At 35.6% G+C, this 19396-nt stretch overlaps 2 protein-coding genes across 2 annotated transcripts; one reads left to right on the top strand and one right to left on the bottom strand.

The window, feature by feature from the left end:
- Positions 1–1403: 1403 nt before the first annotated feature.
- LOC107773758 (ATP-dependent DNA helicase 2 subunit KU80-like) lies at positions 1404–12312 on the bottom strand. Its single transcript, XM_075217945.1, has 12 exons — positions 12146–12312; positions 11913–12005; positions 11752–11803; positions 11039–11170; positions 5046–5449; positions 3985–4271; positions 3668–3863; positions 3361–3567; positions 2575–2742; positions 2137–2466; positions 1906–2036; positions 1404–1811 (listed from the first exon to the last, which is right to left on the bottom strand). The coding sequence occupies exons 1-12, from the start codon at positions 12158–12160 to the stop codon at positions 1691–1693; spliced, it is 2136 nt and encodes a 711-aa protein (XP_075074046.1). The 5' UTR covers positions 12161–12312; the 3' UTR covers positions 1404–1690.
- Positions 12313–13628: 1316 nt separating this feature from the next.
- On the top strand, positions 13629–16129 carry LOC107773275 (uncharacterized). Its single transcript, XM_075217944.1, has 7 exons — positions 13629–13955; positions 14101–14157; positions 14470–14595; positions 15149–15218; positions 15308–15400; positions 15492–15605; positions 15707–16129. The coding sequence occupies exons 1-7, from the start codon at positions 13789–13791 to the stop codon at positions 15758–15760; spliced, it is 681 nt and encodes a 226-aa protein (XP_075074045.1). The 5' UTR covers positions 13629–13788; the 3' UTR covers positions 15761–16129.
- The last annotated feature ends 3267 nt before the right edge of the window (positions 16130–19396 follow it).

Here is a 19396-nt window from a genome sequence, read left to right as displayed (position 1 = left end):
CAGTATAATTTATGTATAACTACTTGAATGTTTTATTTCCATTTGTGGAATTAAGTAATAGAAACTAGACGTATCCCTAATTCTGGTACGACTTTTATAAAGGTTAGAATGTGAGATAAGAATATATGCTTTAGCAATGTATAGTTTTAAGAGTATTTAAAAGAAAAAATGTCTTGAATCAGACAAAACCTAGATAATAATTTAAGCATTAAGATTGAATAGACAATTCCTGCATAATAATCTACGCATTAGGATTATGGAAAAAGGTCCAAGTTGGCCCCTTAAACTTTTTGGTCGACATTCGCCATCTATTAATACTGGAGGTTAGAGTTGCCCTTCTTGTTACAATAATGAACTAGATTTGCCCTGATTGATCAAGGGCACAAGCTTTTTAACACATGGATCTCTCAAACAAAGAGAAAATGGTCAAATTTTCTATTGGACTATACAAAATAATCCCACATGATTACAGTTAGGGGTAGCAAATAAGCTCTTTGGGTTGTATTTGGGCGGGTCAAAATAGACTGACTCATTAAATAGGTCATTGCCCAACTTTGCCCAAAGTATCACTATGGACTAAACAATAGGGTGTAACTAACCTGCCCAATTGATCTAAATCTTTGCAATATTCTCAACTTTTAAACAAGCATATATAAATATTATCTTATGTTTTTTGAATAAATACCAATTCATACCAAATGATTTCTTTCCTCAATTTGGAGATGGGAAGGTTGAAAAAGAGTTTTAAAAAATATTTTTCCTTCTCTTGATACGGCAAATATTTTCCTTCAATTGGAGAAAAACGAATTGATAAAGAAAATATTTTTCAAACATTTAAACCAACCAAATATGAGAAAAATAGAAAATATTTTCCAGATCATGGGCCAAGGTAGAACTTTAAGATTGAGCATTTTCATGGGTCAAGTTTGGGTATCATCATGGGTCCATTTGAGCTGATGATTTTTGATGTGTTAACTTGGGCTGGCCCAAAATAGTCCATTTTCAAAATCGTTCTAGCCCAAACCCATTAAAACTTGGGCGGGTTATGCAGGTCAAATGAGTTTGGGTTAACTTTGTAAAATTTCATCAAACGGCCTCCATGCAGTCACTCAAATGAGCACTAGTAAGAAAATATATGCCTTAAACGATTCTCTGTTCACTTTATGCCAGTTGGAGAAAATTCTCGTTGAAATCCTGCAAATATGCTTCAGGCGCTACATGGCTCCTTGTTAGAAAAGCCTCAGCCAATGGAGAGAGACAATAAAATCTCAAGCCAGGAAGCCATCTGCCATTGCCAGTTGTTTAGGTTCCCAACTCCCATTGATGCTTCTGTGGCTATTGTAGCAAACAAAAACACTGGGCAATTGTTATACCTTGCTAAAAACAAGCACGAACATTGCATCTACAGGATAACTTCCATCTTGAAAGAGCACCAATCATTTAGAGGTGACAAAATAGGCAAATAAAAATTGGACTTTGAACAACCAAAAGAACAAACTTGAGCATGGAATAATAAAATAAAGCTCATCAAGGTCTAAGATTCATCTTCTCATTTCTTTCCCTTATCCTAAACCTCCCTTCTCCGTCGTTGCACAAAATAAGTTGAGAATCTTTTTTACGAAGTGTCATTTCTAGCTGAAAATGCTAATTGCCTGTACATCACACAATATGCATCTCTAGGTTTCCTTTTCTATTTTCCTCCCAGGAATATACTCATAATATCATCCTCTGCTTTAGCCTCTGATTCCACATTTTGCGAGTCAGGTTCAGGCTTGACCATAAAGCTTCTGGCCTCGTGTTCTGGAATTTCACTGATAAATCCAGCACAACAAGAAAGAAGTAAACATGGAGCCAGAGCAATGTCAGTAGTTCAATATATTAAAGAAATTAGAAGTATGACCAGACCTGTCTGGAGCTTCCGTCTTGGTTATCAAGTTCATTCCATGAGATGCAAGATATTGACAAAAACTTCTCAGGTCTTTTTCTTGGCAGAATTTATACAGGTGGCACAAGAAATCATTGAACTGCTTTGGTTCCTAAACAGGTCAAATTGGTGTTGCTTCGTTAGTTACAATGGGCTCTTAGCACAGATAATCAATATTTAACTAGCTACAAAAAGAGAAGACAGAAACATACTTGCTCAAGGATGCAACCTCTGCGTAGAGCCACTAAACATTCCAATGCTTTATCATATGTATCGCCTTCACAAGAATTCTCTACTAGATCAAAGGTCTTATTTTTCATATCCTGAATGGCCTTACTAATCCATCGTGGATTATCTCTTCGAGACATCATCTCCTCAAAGTCTTTAACAGGATTTATGTCTCCAATTTTCTCAACTTTGTCTTTGGATGAGTATCCTATGGAGTCAATAGCCTTGGCATCAGCATCTTTGTCGAACTCTTCTCCTTCCCCATCTGATCCTGAAGGTCTCTCTTTCATAATTCTTCTAGTTGATTTTTTCAGCTGCACGTTAATGATATGATATATAAAAGTTAATAAGACTTACAAACCTCCATCACTGGACTGTTCTAGAATGTCTAATTTGAATAAAGGATGAATATTGAAAGTTACCTTTGGATTCTCTTTTAGTTCAAAAGACCTACGGAATTCCTCTATGATGGACTTGTTTCGAGAAAGAAGTTCAACATCAGGTTCTGTTATTTTTCTGAGGGTTTCATCAAGTGGAGGAACAGCTGCATCTGGGTGCTTTGACTTCAAGTCAAGATAGCGGTAGTAACGCTGGATATTTGCAGAATCGTAGTTGTTTAGAAACTCAGAGCAAAAAGCGGTTATAGCGCACAATCAGAATCCAAAAGTTATTACTTTTCTTATTTCACATTAGGAAAGCAAGAGTTCACAGACAAGCAGCACCATTTATATTCTTAAGACCCGATTCTCCAGGGATTTAAATCACCAGTGTCCTGTTATGCACATATATTTTATATGAAGTACCACCTAGAACCTTATGAAATGGAGTTATGGAAGTGATTAATTCTTTTGAGAATGAATTATGGAAGTGATTAATCAAATCAAGTTATCCACCTAACCAGTGAAAAGGTTGTCAATACCAACTAAAAGACAATTATAACTCACTAACAACATGAACGAGCATTCCACCTATTTACTTTTAACCAAATTCAGCGAGAAAAGAAAGTATGAAATGTTAATGCATCAGTTTGCTAATTGCTACAATGACTGTGACCAACTGGCAAGAACATATTTTAACAATAATATTTCTATATTCAGGCAACTCTTCACAAAAAAAATGCAGATGATGGTCTCTCAGTGACCTAAGTGAAAGGGTAGTTTCAAACTTAAATAGTACAATGATATCCTGCAACCAGCGTGACAATATACCTCCAGAACAGGATTAGTTGTAAAGTCAGGTGGCAAAATTTCCTGTTTTCCGGTTGGTGCAAGATCCAACATCTGAACCAATTTATCTGCTGCCTCTTGTTGCTTTTCATTTGGCTGCATTGATGAAGGCAGATTGATGAAAGAAGGAAACTGGAACTCCCGGACATCCTCAGCAAAGGGAAGAATATTGAAGTAAAATGAATCAGGCTGCCAAAGCAATGATCATGAGAATGTCAACAATCTAAGAATGGAATATCCACAAAAACAAGTGAACAGAACAATCAAAAGTTGAAAATTTAAACCATACAGTATTATCCTCGTCAGAGACACTTGGTGTTAGGACCCCAACAACAACATTACCCTGTCCTTGCCTCCATACACATCGGACAATTGCTACTTTGTTCATTTCCTTCATTGCCCTTGCCAAAGCAGAAAGTGCAAGGATGGCCTTTTTGTTGCCAGGTTCGGCTATGAAGATATTTACATCTTTCAGGTAGTAATGCCTGAGTACATGGATTATCACTGTGAGAAGATTGGAGAGATAAACGACACAAGAAATTCCCTACAAATCAAATGTTAACCAGAACAAGCTGTGTATATAGTACTCAAGAAGCTAAAATATACCGCATTATATTTGAAGCATCCGTGAATCCTAGAAGCTTCACACTTTTCTCAGGTTTGAACTTTACAGCCTCCCACTCAGCAGAGGATATAGGAACTACTTGAGGTCCATACCGAAACCCTTTAATCCTTTGTTCTGGTGGCACAACTTTGTTAGGGTCTTCTATGCTTTTATATTCATAATCAACCTTGATTTCATGAGTGGCAAACTTGTCTGTAGTAGGAGCCTTCTCAGAGTACTTTTTTAGAGTGGGAAACTTCTCTTCAGATGTTTTCTTGTAAACCCATACCTAGTAAGAAAAACATTTATTAGAGACTAAACATCCGCACCAAACTATTTCCAAAATGGAATAGGAAGGGAAAGAAAAGGAAAAATAGATGTACGCATAAAATTAGCAGATTAGGGACCAAAGGGGATATACATTAGGTGTACACTTCTAAAGTTAATATCCTACTCTTTTGCTAGACTCGTATAAAATCCTTACAACCTCCATAGATGGTCATCAGATAAAACAGCTTCCAGATGAGAGTAAATTACCCAATCTGATTATCACAAAATGTGCTGATTCTTTAAAAATTGACATTCTGGGAGGATAGTTTTATTGACACTATATATGACAGACTCCTGAGAATAATCATAAAGAGGTAATGCAAAGACAATCAGTCAAGATTTATTAGGAATAAAGGCATTTGTTACATTTCAAACCAGATGTAGAGAAATTCCTCCTTTTCTTCAAACAAATCAAGGAAAATCACAACCTAAGTTCAATGGACATTTCAGACATTTGACTAGGATTTCTTTTCCTTGACGAAGTAATAGCTGGAAGGTTTGAAACAGAGAAAATTACTTTATAGCCTATAATGAAAAAAACAAAAAGGTAAAAGACACAATTCTGAGTCACGTTGCAGAGACACAGACAGTTTGGTCTGTCTCACTTGGAAAAAATTCAGTAAATAGGGGAAATTCAAAGAAAAAAGCTTTTTTTTTTTGTCAGTAGAAAAAGGTAAAGAAACTACATTGGAAAAAAAAGAGAGTAAATCAGCATAAGTTTCTTAATTCTCACCTTGATCTTCAATTGTGAGCTTATTTCAAAATCACCTCTGTATATCGTGACTGGCGATATATTACGAGTTCTAAGTGCTCCTAACAAAGAAGTTGGATTTTCCACATATACTACTTTTGAGGAAGATTTATTCGAGAATACTGATAATAGAACATCATTTTCTTTCATAACTCTCATATTCGTTTCCAAATCTTGTTTCATTCTAACAATTACGCAGTCCATCTTCATGCCTTGTGCAGCCATCTGTGTAGCAATGGTGTTTACTTGATCTCCTTTTGTTCCTTCAAATGGATCTTTAATGGGAGAAATAGCATTTGTAATAAGGCAAAGACGTTTCTTCCCCTTGTTGGTTTGTCCAAACTTTTTAATCAACATGTCCATTCCGACAACAATCGCATCAAGAACTATTAAAGATAGTTAAGGAATCAAGAACTCAAGATCATCATGAGCGCATAAAAATAACAGTTAGATTACCAGTATAAAATCACATGCCACAAGCCCATAGTTCGAAAATGCCAGTGAATAGGCGACAACAGAACTAACCAGCGCAGAAACATTAAGTTCCACAGCTGAATAGGCACTCTATGGAATGAATAGTTATTATACCTTTATATTGCCTACTCTATTTGTGGGGGACTCAATTATTATCTAATAGATATTAACTAATAATGTTTTCTTTTGAAACCTGATTTCAGTTACCACCGACACTAACATAGCTGTGTGTATGAGCATGCATTTTATTTCAATCTGTTAGAGATAGCTATGTAATTGTCCCACATTGGAATAGGAGTAGTATCCCATTTGTATAGAGTAGCTATAAATAGCACCTCTTGTATTGCATCACATACAATATCAATATATCATATTTTCCCCCGTGCCTTCTCACATGGTATCAGAGCTATCGTGAGAGATTTATCGCTGTGCATAAATTCCAGCGATTCCGGGAAGTAAAATCAGTCACCGGAACCCTTTTTTTCCGGCGACTTTCAAAGTTGTTTTGCGTCTGCTTTGTCTCAGTCAGTGTTGTGCACAAAATCCAACACTACCACAAGAGTAGTCACTGTCCGGCGACCAAATCCCAGTGAAAATCTCCGGCGGTACTGTAGCTGTCCAAAGAAAATTTTCCAGCGAAGTTCCAACATTGCGTGGGCCACCTTCCGACCATTTTTTGGCGACGACTCTTCAGGACAGATTGTTTTCCTTGCAATTCCGAGCCTACCCATCCAGATTACACCAAATTCCGACCACTTTTCTTATTTTTCCGACGTGAATAGTGATTTCAAAAAGTTGACTTCCGGCTATTTTTTGAAAAAGTTCCTTCAGAACAGTTGGGTCTTCTGGTAATTCCGATCCTACCCCTACTGTTTTTATTTCATTCCGACCACTTTGAATATTTTCCGGCTGCAACAGTAACTTTCCAACTGCTACAGTAGTTTACTATTCTGGTTCAGTGTTCCTTACTCTATTTTCAGTGGATTACAGTTGATTATTTCTCTTATTTGGTAATAATTTACAAGATGTCTTTGGGAATTGATGTTTTTGGGTCTAAAAGCATGAGTTCTGGAAACTCTAATGTTATGATTACCTCGGAACCTTTAATGAGAGGTTCAAACTACTTAGCTTGGGCTTCATCTGTCGAGTTGTGGTGTAAAGGTCAAGGTGTGCAAGATCATCTGATTAAACAGTCTAGCGAAGGAGATGAAAAGGCAATAGCGCTTTGGGCAAAAAATTGATGCTCAATTATGTAGCATCTTGTGGCGTTCTATTGATTCTAAGTTGATGCCTTTGTTTCGGCCATTCCAGACATGTTATTTGGTTTGGGCAAAGGCTCGTACGTTATACACTAATGATATATCTCGCTTCTATGATGTGATATCACGGATGACAAACTTAAAGAAGCAAGAATTAGATATGTCAACTTACTTGGGTCAGGTACATGCAGTCATAGAGGAATTTGAGACATTGATGCCAGTTTCTGCTAGTGTGTCAAAACAACAAGAGCAGCGACAGAAAATGTTTTTAGTTCTTACACTCGCTGGACTTCCTCATGATCTTGATTCAGTACGAGACCAGATTTGGCGAGTCCGACTGTCCTACAGTTGATGAATTATTCTCTCGATTACTTCGCCTTGCTGCAGCACCAAGTCACCCAGTGATTTCATCACAGATACTTGATTCCTCTGTTCTTGCATCCCAGACAGTGGATGTTCGGGCATCTCAAGCTATGGAGAATAGACGAGGAGGCGGTCGTTTTGGGAGATCTAGACCCAAGTGTTCTTATTGTCACAAACTTGGACACACTCGCGAAATGTGTTATTCCTTAAATGGTCGTCCACCCAAAAATGCCTACGTTGTTCAGAGCGAGACTACAGGTAACCAGGGCTTTTCTGTATCTAAAGAAGAATATAATGAGCTCTTTCAGTATCGAGCAAGTAAGCAAACATCTCCACAAGTAGCCTCAGTTGCCCAGACTGACACTCCTATTGCTGGTAATTCTTTTGCTTGTGTTTCCCAGTCTAGTACTCTTGGACCATGGGTCATGGACTCGGGCGCTTCTGATCATATCTCTGGTAATAAATCACTTTTGTCGAATATTGTATATTCACAGTCTCTTCCTACTGTTACTTTAGCCAATGGATGTCAAACTAAGGCACAAGGAGTTGGACAAGCCAACCCATTGTCTTCTATCACCCTAGATTCCGTTCTTTATGTTCCTGGTTGTCCTTTTAGTCTTGCATCTGTTAGTCGTTTGACTCGTGCCCTCAATTGTGGTATATATTTTATTGATGATTCTTTTATTATGCAGGACCGCAGTACGGGACGGACAATTGGTACAGGTCGTGAATCAGAAGGTCTTTACTACCTTAACTCGCTCAGTCCTTCCACAACATGTCTAGTTACAGATCCTCCAGATCTAATCCACAGACGTTTAGGACATCCGAGTTTATCCAAACTTCAAAAGATGGTGCCTAGTTTATCCAGTTTGTCTAGATTAGATTGTGAGTCGTGTCAGCTTGGGAAACATACCCGAGCTTCCTTTACGCGTAGTGTTGAGAGTCATGCAGAGTCTGTTTTCTCCTTGGTTCATTCTGATATATGGGGTCCTAGTAGAGTCAGTTCAACCTTGGGATTTCGTTATTTTGTTAGCTTTATTGATGATTACTCAAGATGTACTTGACTTTTCTTAATGAAAGATCGTTCTGAGTTATTCTCTATATTCCAGAGTTTTTGTGCTGAAATCAAAAACCAATTTGGTGTCTCTATCCGCATTTTTCGTAGTGATAATGCCTTAGAATATGTATCTTCTCAGTTTCAGCAGTTTATGTCTTCTCATGGAATTATTCATCAGACATTTTGTCCTTATACCCCTCAGCAAAATGGGGTTGCAGAAAGAAAGAATAGGCACCTTATTGAGACTGCTCGCACACTTCTAATTGAGTCTCGTGTTCCGCTGCGTTTTTGGGGCGATGCAGTTCTCACAGCTTGTTATTTGATTAATAGGATGCCTTCATCTCCCATCAGGGTCAGATTCCACATTCAATATTGTTTCCCCAGTCAGCCTTATACCCTCTTCCACCTCGGGTTTTTGGGAGCACATGTTTTGTTCATAACTTAGCCCCGGGGAAAGATAAGTTAGCTCCTCGTGCTCTCAAGTGTGTCTTCCTTGGTTATTCTCGTGTTCAGAAGGGATATCGTTGTTATTCACCTGATCTTCATAGGTACCTTATGTCAGCTGACGTCACATTTTTCGAGTCTAAACCTTTCTTCACAACTGATGTCACTTCTGCTGACCACCATGACATATCTGAGGTCTTACCTATACCGACTTTTGAGGAGTTTAGTAATCCTCCTCCACCTTCAACCACAGAGGTTTCACCCATACCAACTTTTGAGGAGTCCAGTGTTATCCCTCCTAGTTCCCCAGCCACAGGAACACCACTCTTGACTTATCATCGTCGTTCGCGCCCTACATCAGGCCCATCTGGTTCTCGTCCTGCACCTGACACGGCTCCTACTGCGGATCCTGCTCCTAGTACACCAATTGCACTTCGAAAAGGTATACGGACCACACTAAACCCTAATCCTCATTATGTTGGTTTGAGTTATCATCGTCTGTCATCTCCCCATTATGCTTTTATATCTTCATTGTCCTCGGTTTCCATCCCTAAGTCTACAGGTGAAGCATTGTCTCATCCAGGATGGCGACAGGCTATGAGTGACGAGATGTCTGCTTTACATACAAGTGGTACATGAGAGCTTGTTCCTCTTCCTTCAGGTAAATCTACCGTTGGTTGTCGTTGGGTTTATGCAGTCAAAGTTGGTCCCGATGGCCAGATTGATCGACTTAAGGCACGTCTTGTTGCCAAAGGATACACTCAAATATTTGGGCTAGATTACAGTGATACCTTCTCTCCAGTGGCTAAAGTGGCATCAGTTCGCCTTTTTCTATCCATGGTTGCAGTTCGTCATTGGCCCCTCTATCAGTTGGACATTAAGAATGCCTTTCTTCATGGTGATCTTGAGGATGAGGTTTATATGGAGCAACCACCTGGTTTTATTGCTCAGGGGAGTCTCGTGGCCTTGTATGTCGCTTGCGTCGGTCACTTTATGGTCTAAAGCAGTCTCCTCGAGCCTGGTTTGGTAAGTTCAGCACGGTTATCCAGGAGTTTGGCATGACTCGTAGTGAAGCTGATCACTCTGTGTTTTATTGTCACTCTGCTTCAAGTCTATGTATTTATCTGGTAGTCTATGTTGATGATATTGTTATTACGGGCAATGATCAGGATGGTATTACTAATTTGAAGCAGCATCTCTTCCAGCACTTTCAAACTAAGGATCTAGGCAGATTGAAGTACTTTCTAGGTATTGAGGTTGCTCAATCTAGCTCAGGTATTGTTATTTCTCAAAGGAAATATGTGTTAGACATTCTTGAGGAAACAGGGATGACAGGTTGCAGACCTGTTGACACGCCGATGGATCCGAATTCTAAACTTCTGCCTAGACAGGGGGAGCCGCTTAGCGATCCTGCAAGCTATAGGCGGCTGGTTGGTAAATTAAATTATCTCACAGTGACTAGGCCCGACATTTCTTATCCTGTGAGTGTTGTAAGTCAGTTTATGAATTCTCCCTGTGATAGTCATTGGGATGCAGTTGTCCGCATTATCCGGTATATAAAATCGGCTCCAGGTAAAGGATTACTGTTTGAGGATCGAGGTCATGAGCAGATCGTTGGGTACTCGGATGCTGATTGGGCAGGATCACCTTCTGATAGACGTTCTACGTCTGGATATTGTGTTTTAGTAGGAGGAAATTTGGTGTCCTGGAAAAGTAAGAAACAGAATGTAGTTGCTCGGTCTAGTGCAGAAGCAGAATACCGAGCAATGGCTATGGCAACATGTGAACTAGTCTGGACCAAACAATTGCTCAAGGAGTTGAAATTTGGTGAAATCAGTCGAATGGAACTTTTGTGCGATAATCAAGCTGCACTTCATATTGCATCAAATCCGGTGTTTCATGAGAGAACTAAACACATTGAGATTAATTGTCACTTTGTCAGAGAAAAGATACTCTCAGGAGATATTACTACGAAGTTTGTGAGATCGAATGATCAACTTGCAGATATTTTCACCAAGTCCCTCATTAGTCCTCGCATTGATTATATATGTAACAAGCTCGGTACATATGATTTATATGCTCCGGCTTGAGGGGAGTGTTAGAGATAGCTATGTAATTGTCCCACATTGGAATAGGAGTAGTATCCCCTTTGTATAGAGTAGCTATAAATAGCACCTCTTGTATTGCATCACATACAATATCAATATATCATATTTTCTCCCGTGCCTTCTCACACAATCATAATAGTGTGAAGTAGATGAATCAACATAGAGGAAACAATATGTTGAGAAAAGAGAGACAATGACTCGAACCAGATTGCATGCTTAACAACTTTACTAGTCCAAGCTATATCATAATTCAATAATTATAGAGGATACAATCTCCGGGAATATTTCCTCGTGGAAGGTTTTGTAGAGCATCAACAAGATCTTCATCTACAACTTTGATATTCCGCAAAACTGTCACGTGTTCGTACCCACCTACTTCCTCTGTCAATTCGTTCTTGGTATCTAGGAAAAAAATACATATATAGGTCATCTGATGACACTTCCAACAGCATTGATAAGAAACAGAAGTTTTACCACAACAAATTCTAGAAAGAAACGGTTAATGATACAAACATGATGTAGACAAGTCAGTCCAACAACCCATGCTCCTCTAATAAGAAATCAAGAACAACAGGAAAAAAAAACTACACAAAGCGTGTTCGTCATAATTGAAAATGGTTTCCTTGATAAAATATGTTCATTATCTTGAACTGTGAAAAGTATTTTCCACCAAAAGGCCAAAAATGACTTCCGTCACTTATGGGCAGAAGTCATGTTTTCTTTACAAATATCCAACTCTTAGATTATATCACTTGTTTCAACTACGACTTAGACATTGCTATCAAACTTCACAAAAATATACCAAAACATTATCCTTATAACTATTCTTCACCATGTAGGATTTTAATTCTTACTGACCCTTATATTCAAACAAACACTAGAAAATACTCAAGAAATAATGATTTCCTGATAAAATAACATTTTCCACAATGAAATATTAATTCATGTCAAATGCACCAGCAGCCACTATGCAAACGACTTACCTGCAGTTCCAAATAAGACAAACCCCACTTCATCATATCTACTGAAAATCAGCTACATACACAAAAAAACACAAAATGTGACTTTTTTACCGGATATGTAGAAAATTAACAATTCAACAAAAATTGAAACAAGAAGAAAGTCAAAGGTGAAAACACACTACCTTCTTCTGTATCAACAAGGAGCAAACTTTTTCAATCTCAGGTAAAACTGAGTGCATAGAAGGACCCACATCTATCACCAATACTACCGCTTCCTGTTAGCCAAAAAAAAATAACCAGTGCCAAACCCCAGAAATAATTTTAGTATGTAATACCTAAAATATATTTTTCAAGAATAAAAAGGAAGTAAAGCAGAAATTGATGAAATAAATAGAGGGTATGAAAAAATAACGACCTTATTACGGGCCATCTTGAAGAGGAGCACAAGGGAAAATAGCGTTTCAGTATTGTTTATGAGTAATTTTGGAAAGTAGAGAAAGTGCTCATAGGGCTGTTTGGTTCTTATTCCCGCGCCCTGGTTGAATACTTGACAGTTTCTCAAAACTTGTAGCGGAATTTTCACCAAGTTCTAGTAGTATTTGAAAAATGAAGATAGGGAGATTTCATACATGGCCCCCTCTTTTTCTTGTTTCATCTCTATTTCCCCCCATAAGTTGTAAAATGTCCAAATCCTATTGCTTTTATGATTCCTTTTTTTTTTCGAAATCCTATATATAACGTAGAATGCTAATCAAAAGTTTTTTCTTCTTCTTTTTTCAGCAACAATGATCAGTAACATTGTAGAGTAGGTAAGAATATTATGTTTTACTTTCAATTTAAAACTACTAGGAAGAAAATTTACTATCATTTTTAATAACCCACCTAACATATCCTACTCTATTACCTTTTTGATTAGTTTATAACATCTTATTTTCGTTGTAGTTATAATTTTTCTTGTGGTTAGGAGGTAACAGGAACTGCAATATAAATCCTTTAAACTGTAGACAAAAAAAATGCTATATGTTCTTTTTGCTCTAAAATTTGATACTTTTAACTAGTAGTTTCAGTCATTTGGGTCTATCTTTGCAAACAAAATTAAATATTGAGAAAAGTACAATATTAAAGTTACACGACTTATTCTGATACTTTTATTCATTGCGTCGTAATAAAAATTAGAGGTGTTTATGGTTCGATTTAGATCGATTTTTTCCTAAAAAGAAATCAAACCTAGTAAATGAATTTTTAAAATATTGGAATCAAACCAAACCAGTTATATCGATTTTTTGGTTTTTTAGATATTTATTAGTTTTTCTTAAATATGACACATACACTACCAAACACATATTCCAGCGATGATATTTCAGCATAACACTATCAAACCAATTATTCTTGGAGAAACCTATCATTTACCAAGATATATTGATGATAATCGAACTAAATAGTGATGAGTAATTTAAGAACTCAATTAAAAATAAATTATGTTTAATATAAAATAGATTCTTGTACTTAGCAAATAAAAACTACTAATCAAACTAGAATGTAAAAAAGAACTAAATTATTATAATAGCAACGAACTAGATTAAAAGCTTAAACGATTAATATGTACCATAAAATTTTAAAAATATACTTCTATATGTATAATAATAAGTTTTAAATAGGTATTTCTATAGTGAGTTGGGTTCATTTTTTTTAATTCAAACCAAAATCAAATTGAATTTGATTGATTTTTAAAATTTAAAACCAAAACCAAATCAAACCAAAATAATATTTGATTTTTTTGTCGATTTGGTTTGAATTTTTTCGATTTGTTATGAACATCCCTAAATAAAACAATAGGATGCTTTCTTGTCATTAGGGGAAACTAAAGCATTATCCTTATGACTATAAAAAAGGGAATATCCTTATATTTTTCTTCTTCCAAAATGCTCTATAAAACTTGGCAAATGTTCTAAATGGGTCTTTTTCTAGCGCAACAGGACCATTTTCTATTTTATCGCAGGATTCAAAAAGCAAGAGGAAAGAAGAAAGAAATCAGGCACTAGTTCTCACTTCTCAGTAATGGCTTCAATGGCATCATCAAATACCCACCATTTTTATCCAAACAAATTCAAAAGTAAAGTATATACTACTAGTAAATCTTCTTTCTTCCCTTGTATTGTTTCATGTAAGGAGCAGGAGCAGCAACAGCCACAGCAGGATGAAAACGCCAAACAAATGGGTCGCAGGTACTCTTCCCCCCCCCCCCACCCTCTCCCTGGGAAAGACAACCCATGTACCCTTTCGTGCTGAATGTGAAATTATGAATCTGCAACATTAGAATCTTTCCTTTTGATGGGCATAGTACTCAATCTAGCTCATTGGTATATGTAGGGAAATAATACTAAGGAGCAGTGAAATTGCAGTTCTTGGAGCTCTCTTCAACTTCAGGCATGTGTTTTTTGTCCCCTCATGTATTCTCCTAGCTGCATTTCTCACCTTCAAATTTCTTATCTGTTTGGTGCTGAGGCCTTCTTGATATCTCTTAGCAACCAATTAACTAATCTGTTTTCAAGATTTAATTAATATTCCACACACTGCTGGTAATATTTTGGAATTTCTTTTGCCTCTTGAGTAATTTGTTTAGATATTTTTAGATCTGCAACCAATAGTCGAAGGAATTCTGATCTGTTTGGCACTAATTTAACTTGGACCAAAGTGAATTGAGTAGAAAAGATTGAATCTTGGTTTTTGGTGATGCAGTGGTAAAAAGCCAAATTACTTGGGTGTTCAGAAGAATCCACTTGGTCTAGCACTTTGTCCAGCCACCAACAATTGTGTTTCTTCTTCTGAGAACATCAGTGATTCTACTCACTATGCACCTCCTTGGTAATTTTCCTTTTCTTCCCTCTGTATGTTTAACTTTTGCTCTGTATCTCTATCTCTATCATCATAAAAAGTGCACATATAACGAAAAGTGGTCAACTTTCTATGTGGTGATGATGCTTCACGTTTAGTCTTAGCAGCAGTATCAATGTGCACATGTTAATTGTGCACATTTATATGGTAGGTACTAGCTGACATATGAATCACAATGGCCACCCTTTTTTGACTTTTTCTTTAACTAGAATCACAACTGCTGATCTTGGGTGTAGATTCATTTGTGGGCCCGCCCGTCCCCGGTCATGGACAAGAGAACTTTACAGTCCATCTGGATCATCAAAACTTACAAGATGTAACAGATATCGTTCAAGATGAAATGGATGTTTTATATCCATTCTATCCAAGAATCAGTTTGTTCTTTCATATAAGCTTGGTGGACAGGTCATTTTGGAATAATTCACCAATATGAAAAGAAATGAACAAATTGAAGGTTACAAGATAAGCCATTATCAATAGATACTGAACAGAGATGTTAAACTTATGGTGCTTTGATTCTCAGGAACTATAATCCTGAAGGGAAACGCGGTAATGTCAGCAGAGAAAAGGCAATGGAGGAGCTACTTCAAGTGGTAAGTGTCTCAAAACCTGTTTCTCATCATAACAAATAGTTGAACAATATATGTCAAATACCATATTACTAATCTGCATCATTCCGCAGCTAAAATCAACAAAACCAGACAAGTTCTGTCCAAAAATAGCGGAGAAGAAAGATGATTATGTGCGCGTGGAATATGAAAGCCCTATTTTGGGGGTAAGTTTTCAGAGTCTTTCAAAAGTTTGAATTGTTCAGTTAAACACATCATTCTCTGCAGGCACTAATGAACAAGTACATGTTATTACAGTTTGTAGATGATATGGAGTTCTGGTTCCCACCAGGCAAGAAACCAATTGTACAGTATCGGTCAGCATCTCGCTTGGGGAATTATGACTTTGATGCTAATAGAAAGAGAATCAAGGTATGAATATACATAGTACTAAACACCTTTTTGCTGTTCTTGTTCTTTCCAACAATGGCATCCCCATTTAAGTAAATGGCTAATCTGGTCATATGAAACAGGCCTTGAGATTGCAATTAGAGAAGAAGGGATGGGCATCCGAAGACACTGTCTGAAAGGCCTGATATTCATAAAGGAGCACTTGTTCATTACTTGTTAGCATGATGAATAAGATCATCCACTTAATTCAGATTGACTCATATATTGGACTTTTTAAATTTGGAAAGCTTAATAGAGCAGTGAAATAACATCATATTCTGCTCACCATGTTAGCTTTTGAAATTCTGATGAAAAATGTCCACAGCCTCAACAGAGCGTGGAATGTATAGGCCTTCGGTTGTTGGGTCTGCATTTTACCAAAAGAACAAGCAGCTCCAACTCTTTATAGACGCATATACTCTGTATCAAATGGTAGGGAACTGGTATGATTATCTCTGTTGCATGTACTACTATTTTTCCTTCATAAAAATAGCACGCATCATCTCCATTACCTAATTTCCCAGCATGTGGAACTAACATGCAAACAACAGATTATTACTGGGTCATTATTTTGATAGTACATAACAACCATCAGATGACAATCACAAGGTTAATTTCAGCAACCATTTCGTGATTAAGGTTTACTGGCCTTGAGGTGCAAAACTGAGGCATCATTCAAACGTGAATTTAAGACCCAAAAAGCAAATACATTGGACAAACTAGCTACAATAAAGTGCGCGACACTCAACCATGAGAAGACTCAGAATTTTTCACTAATTCCATTTCCAGACATTCTGGCCTACAGCAATCTTTCCTGAGTTCCGTGTATTCATGAACGAAGACCCATCGAGTTTCAGAGGACTATGGGTGTGTTTGCTACGAAGGAAAACATTTTTCAATTTTCCCATGTTTGGTTGGCCTTAATATTTTTCTCATTAACTTACTTTCTTTCAATTGGAGGAAAATGTTTTCCCTATCAAGAGAAGGGAAAACATTTTCAAAATTCATTCTCAACCTTCCCCACCCTATTCTCCATCCCCACCAACCCACCCCCACACCCCACCCACCCCAACCCACCCCACTCCACTCCCAACCCCAACCCCACCCTAAATAAAAATATTATTAATAGTACTTTCTTTTCATGTTATAGATAGATTTTTTTTTTCATTTCAACAAATGAGTTTTCTTTTTTCATTTTAACAAAAAAAACATACTTTCTTTTCATGTAGAAAAGTATTTTTTTTTCATTTCAACAAAAGAAGTATTTTCTTTTCACGATGTAAATTTTTTTTCTTCATTTCAACAAAATGAGTATTTTCTTTTCATGATGTAGAAAAAGTATTTTCTTTTATTTCAATAAAATGAGTACTTATTTCATATCGTAGAAAGAGTACTTTCTTTTTCAACCAAAAAAAGAATATTTTTTTTAAAGTTATGCAACACAAATTTCAACGTTATTTTTGCGTAAAAAATAAAGAAGCAAAATTTGGTTGTGACACCCCTTGAATAGAGGTGGCTCCGCCACAGCAGGATGGGGCTAATATGCACTTGTGTGAAATTTGGTGGGGCAGCTGATCTCTTTAGGGGTCATTTGATATGAAGTATAAGAAAGGTACAAGGTGGTATAAAAATTTAATACCACCTTAATACTCTGTTTGGTTAGCAAATCAGGTATAAGTTATCCCGGTGTTAATTTTAACACCGGAATAAATTATACCTTATAGAAGGTGGGGTAATTAGCACTGGTATAGCTTATACCTTCTTCTTAGAAATTATGCAATTTTCATTCCTGATACAACATATCAAATAATGAATAAACAACAATCCAAGCATAACTTATACCGACATAATCCGTATTCCAACCAAACGACCCCTTATTGTGTTGATGCTGATTGATCCACCATTTAAAGAACAGAAAATATCATACAGAACACAGTTGATATTACTTTTCACTGACCAAGCGAGTTCAACCAGAGGCTACAACTTCAATCTACCGTTACTTGAACACAATTCTAAGTCTAACATGTTACGTGTTTGTTGAGCTCGTAAACCTATTGGTGAATATCATTTATTCCGTCCAAATTTAGCTTACAAAATTAAATTCCTCCTCCAATTTAGAATAATAGACATATCCTCCTTCCTATCTTATGCAATCACATGACCTATTTTCCTCATTCATATTTCTCACCAACAAGAATGACAATGACAAATTAAAAACAATAGTTAATCTTCGCTATCTATTCTACTCCCTTTATTCCATTACTTATTAAATAAATAAATAAATAATTTTGCATTTTGTTTTAAACATAAATCTTTTAGTTTTAACACTTAGTTACAGGTTACAAAGTTAATACAATCATTTCTATAATTTTTTAAAAAAAATTAAAAACAAATGATAAATAGTAGAGATAGTTAACTCACATGCAGTAACAGTTTAAAGGGTACATATAATGCTAATACGTACTATTGTTAATCTTTTTTTTCTTGTCACCTACATATATTGTTATTCTACATCTTCCAATTGCACTATAACTGATCAGAATTATTACTATTTTGACACAAGTAAAAAAGAAAAAAGAAAAAAAGAGAGCAAACAAACGAGTAAATTTTATGGGTGGTTATTCAACTTTGTATTTATTACCCAAAAGTCACTTTTTTTTTATTTTGTTACGTAAAAACCATTCAATTTTGTGTTCGTTACCCAAAAATTACTTTTCTTTCTTTTATTACACAATAATCATTTTACAATGCTCTAATTATCACAATAGTCACTTTGACAAGATTTTACAAATCTTTCACCTGAAAATCTATTATGCCCTTGACATTATAAATACATTTTATATTATATGCTATATAATATACTTTTACCCAAATATTTTACTTATAATTAAAATAACTTCATATTATTTTATTTATTATTTTTATAATATATTCGTACATTTAATTTATTTTTTTAAGATTAAATTTTAAAATATAGGTAACATTATTAAATTTGTAGGTAATATTGCCGTGAACAAATCTCAGGCCCACGTTCTTAACCATGCTCAATTTTTTTTTTTAATGGAATTATAAAATCAAAGCTCATTGATGTATCAGCCAAACCATACCCATTAATCCAATAAATAAAATACTTACATTTACGACAATGACATATCAGATTAATACTTTCAAATAAATAATATTAACAGTTAAAGCTTTAAAAACTTAATATTAAACACTAGTATCTTTGAAACTTTTTCTAAAATTCTTATTAACTATAAAAAAATCCTATCATTTGTTAAAAAAATCTATTTTTATTATTTCAAGTAAATATTAAAAGATAAATATTTTTGTTGTTTTTATATTTAAAATATGTTCATGTTTGAATATGATTAAACAAATTAAGTGCCATGGAAAAATTAAATGTATGGATGTATTATAAAAATAATAAATAAAATAATATAAAGTTATTTTAATTATAAGTAAGATACTTAGGTGAAAATATATTAAATAGTATATAATATAGAATGTGTTATGTAAATGAGAGGATTTATAATGTCAAGGGCATAATAGATTTTTCAAGTAAAAGTAGGAGTATAAAATTTAGCCAATATGACTTTTATGATAAATAGAGCAAAGTAAAATAATATTTGTATAACAATAAAAAGAAAAATAATTTTTGTGTAATGAACGCAAAATTAAATAACCAACGAAAATTACTCCAAACAAACAATACTATCGAGCATGTAAAATTTTAGCACCAAGTTTTTTTATTTTTAATAATCAAACAATTA

This window comes from Nicotiana tabacum, chromosome 7, assembly GCF_000715075.1.
Source record: "Nicotiana tabacum cultivar K326 chromosome 7, ASM71507v2, whole genome shotgun sequence".
In the NCBI taxonomy this organism is placed as follows: Eukaryota; Viridiplantae; Streptophyta; class Magnoliopsida; order Solanales; family Solanaceae; genus Nicotiana; species Nicotiana tabacum.
The sequence above is the reverse complement of the archived record's forward strand: the minus strand, read 5'-3'. Positions and strand labels throughout refer to the sequence as shown.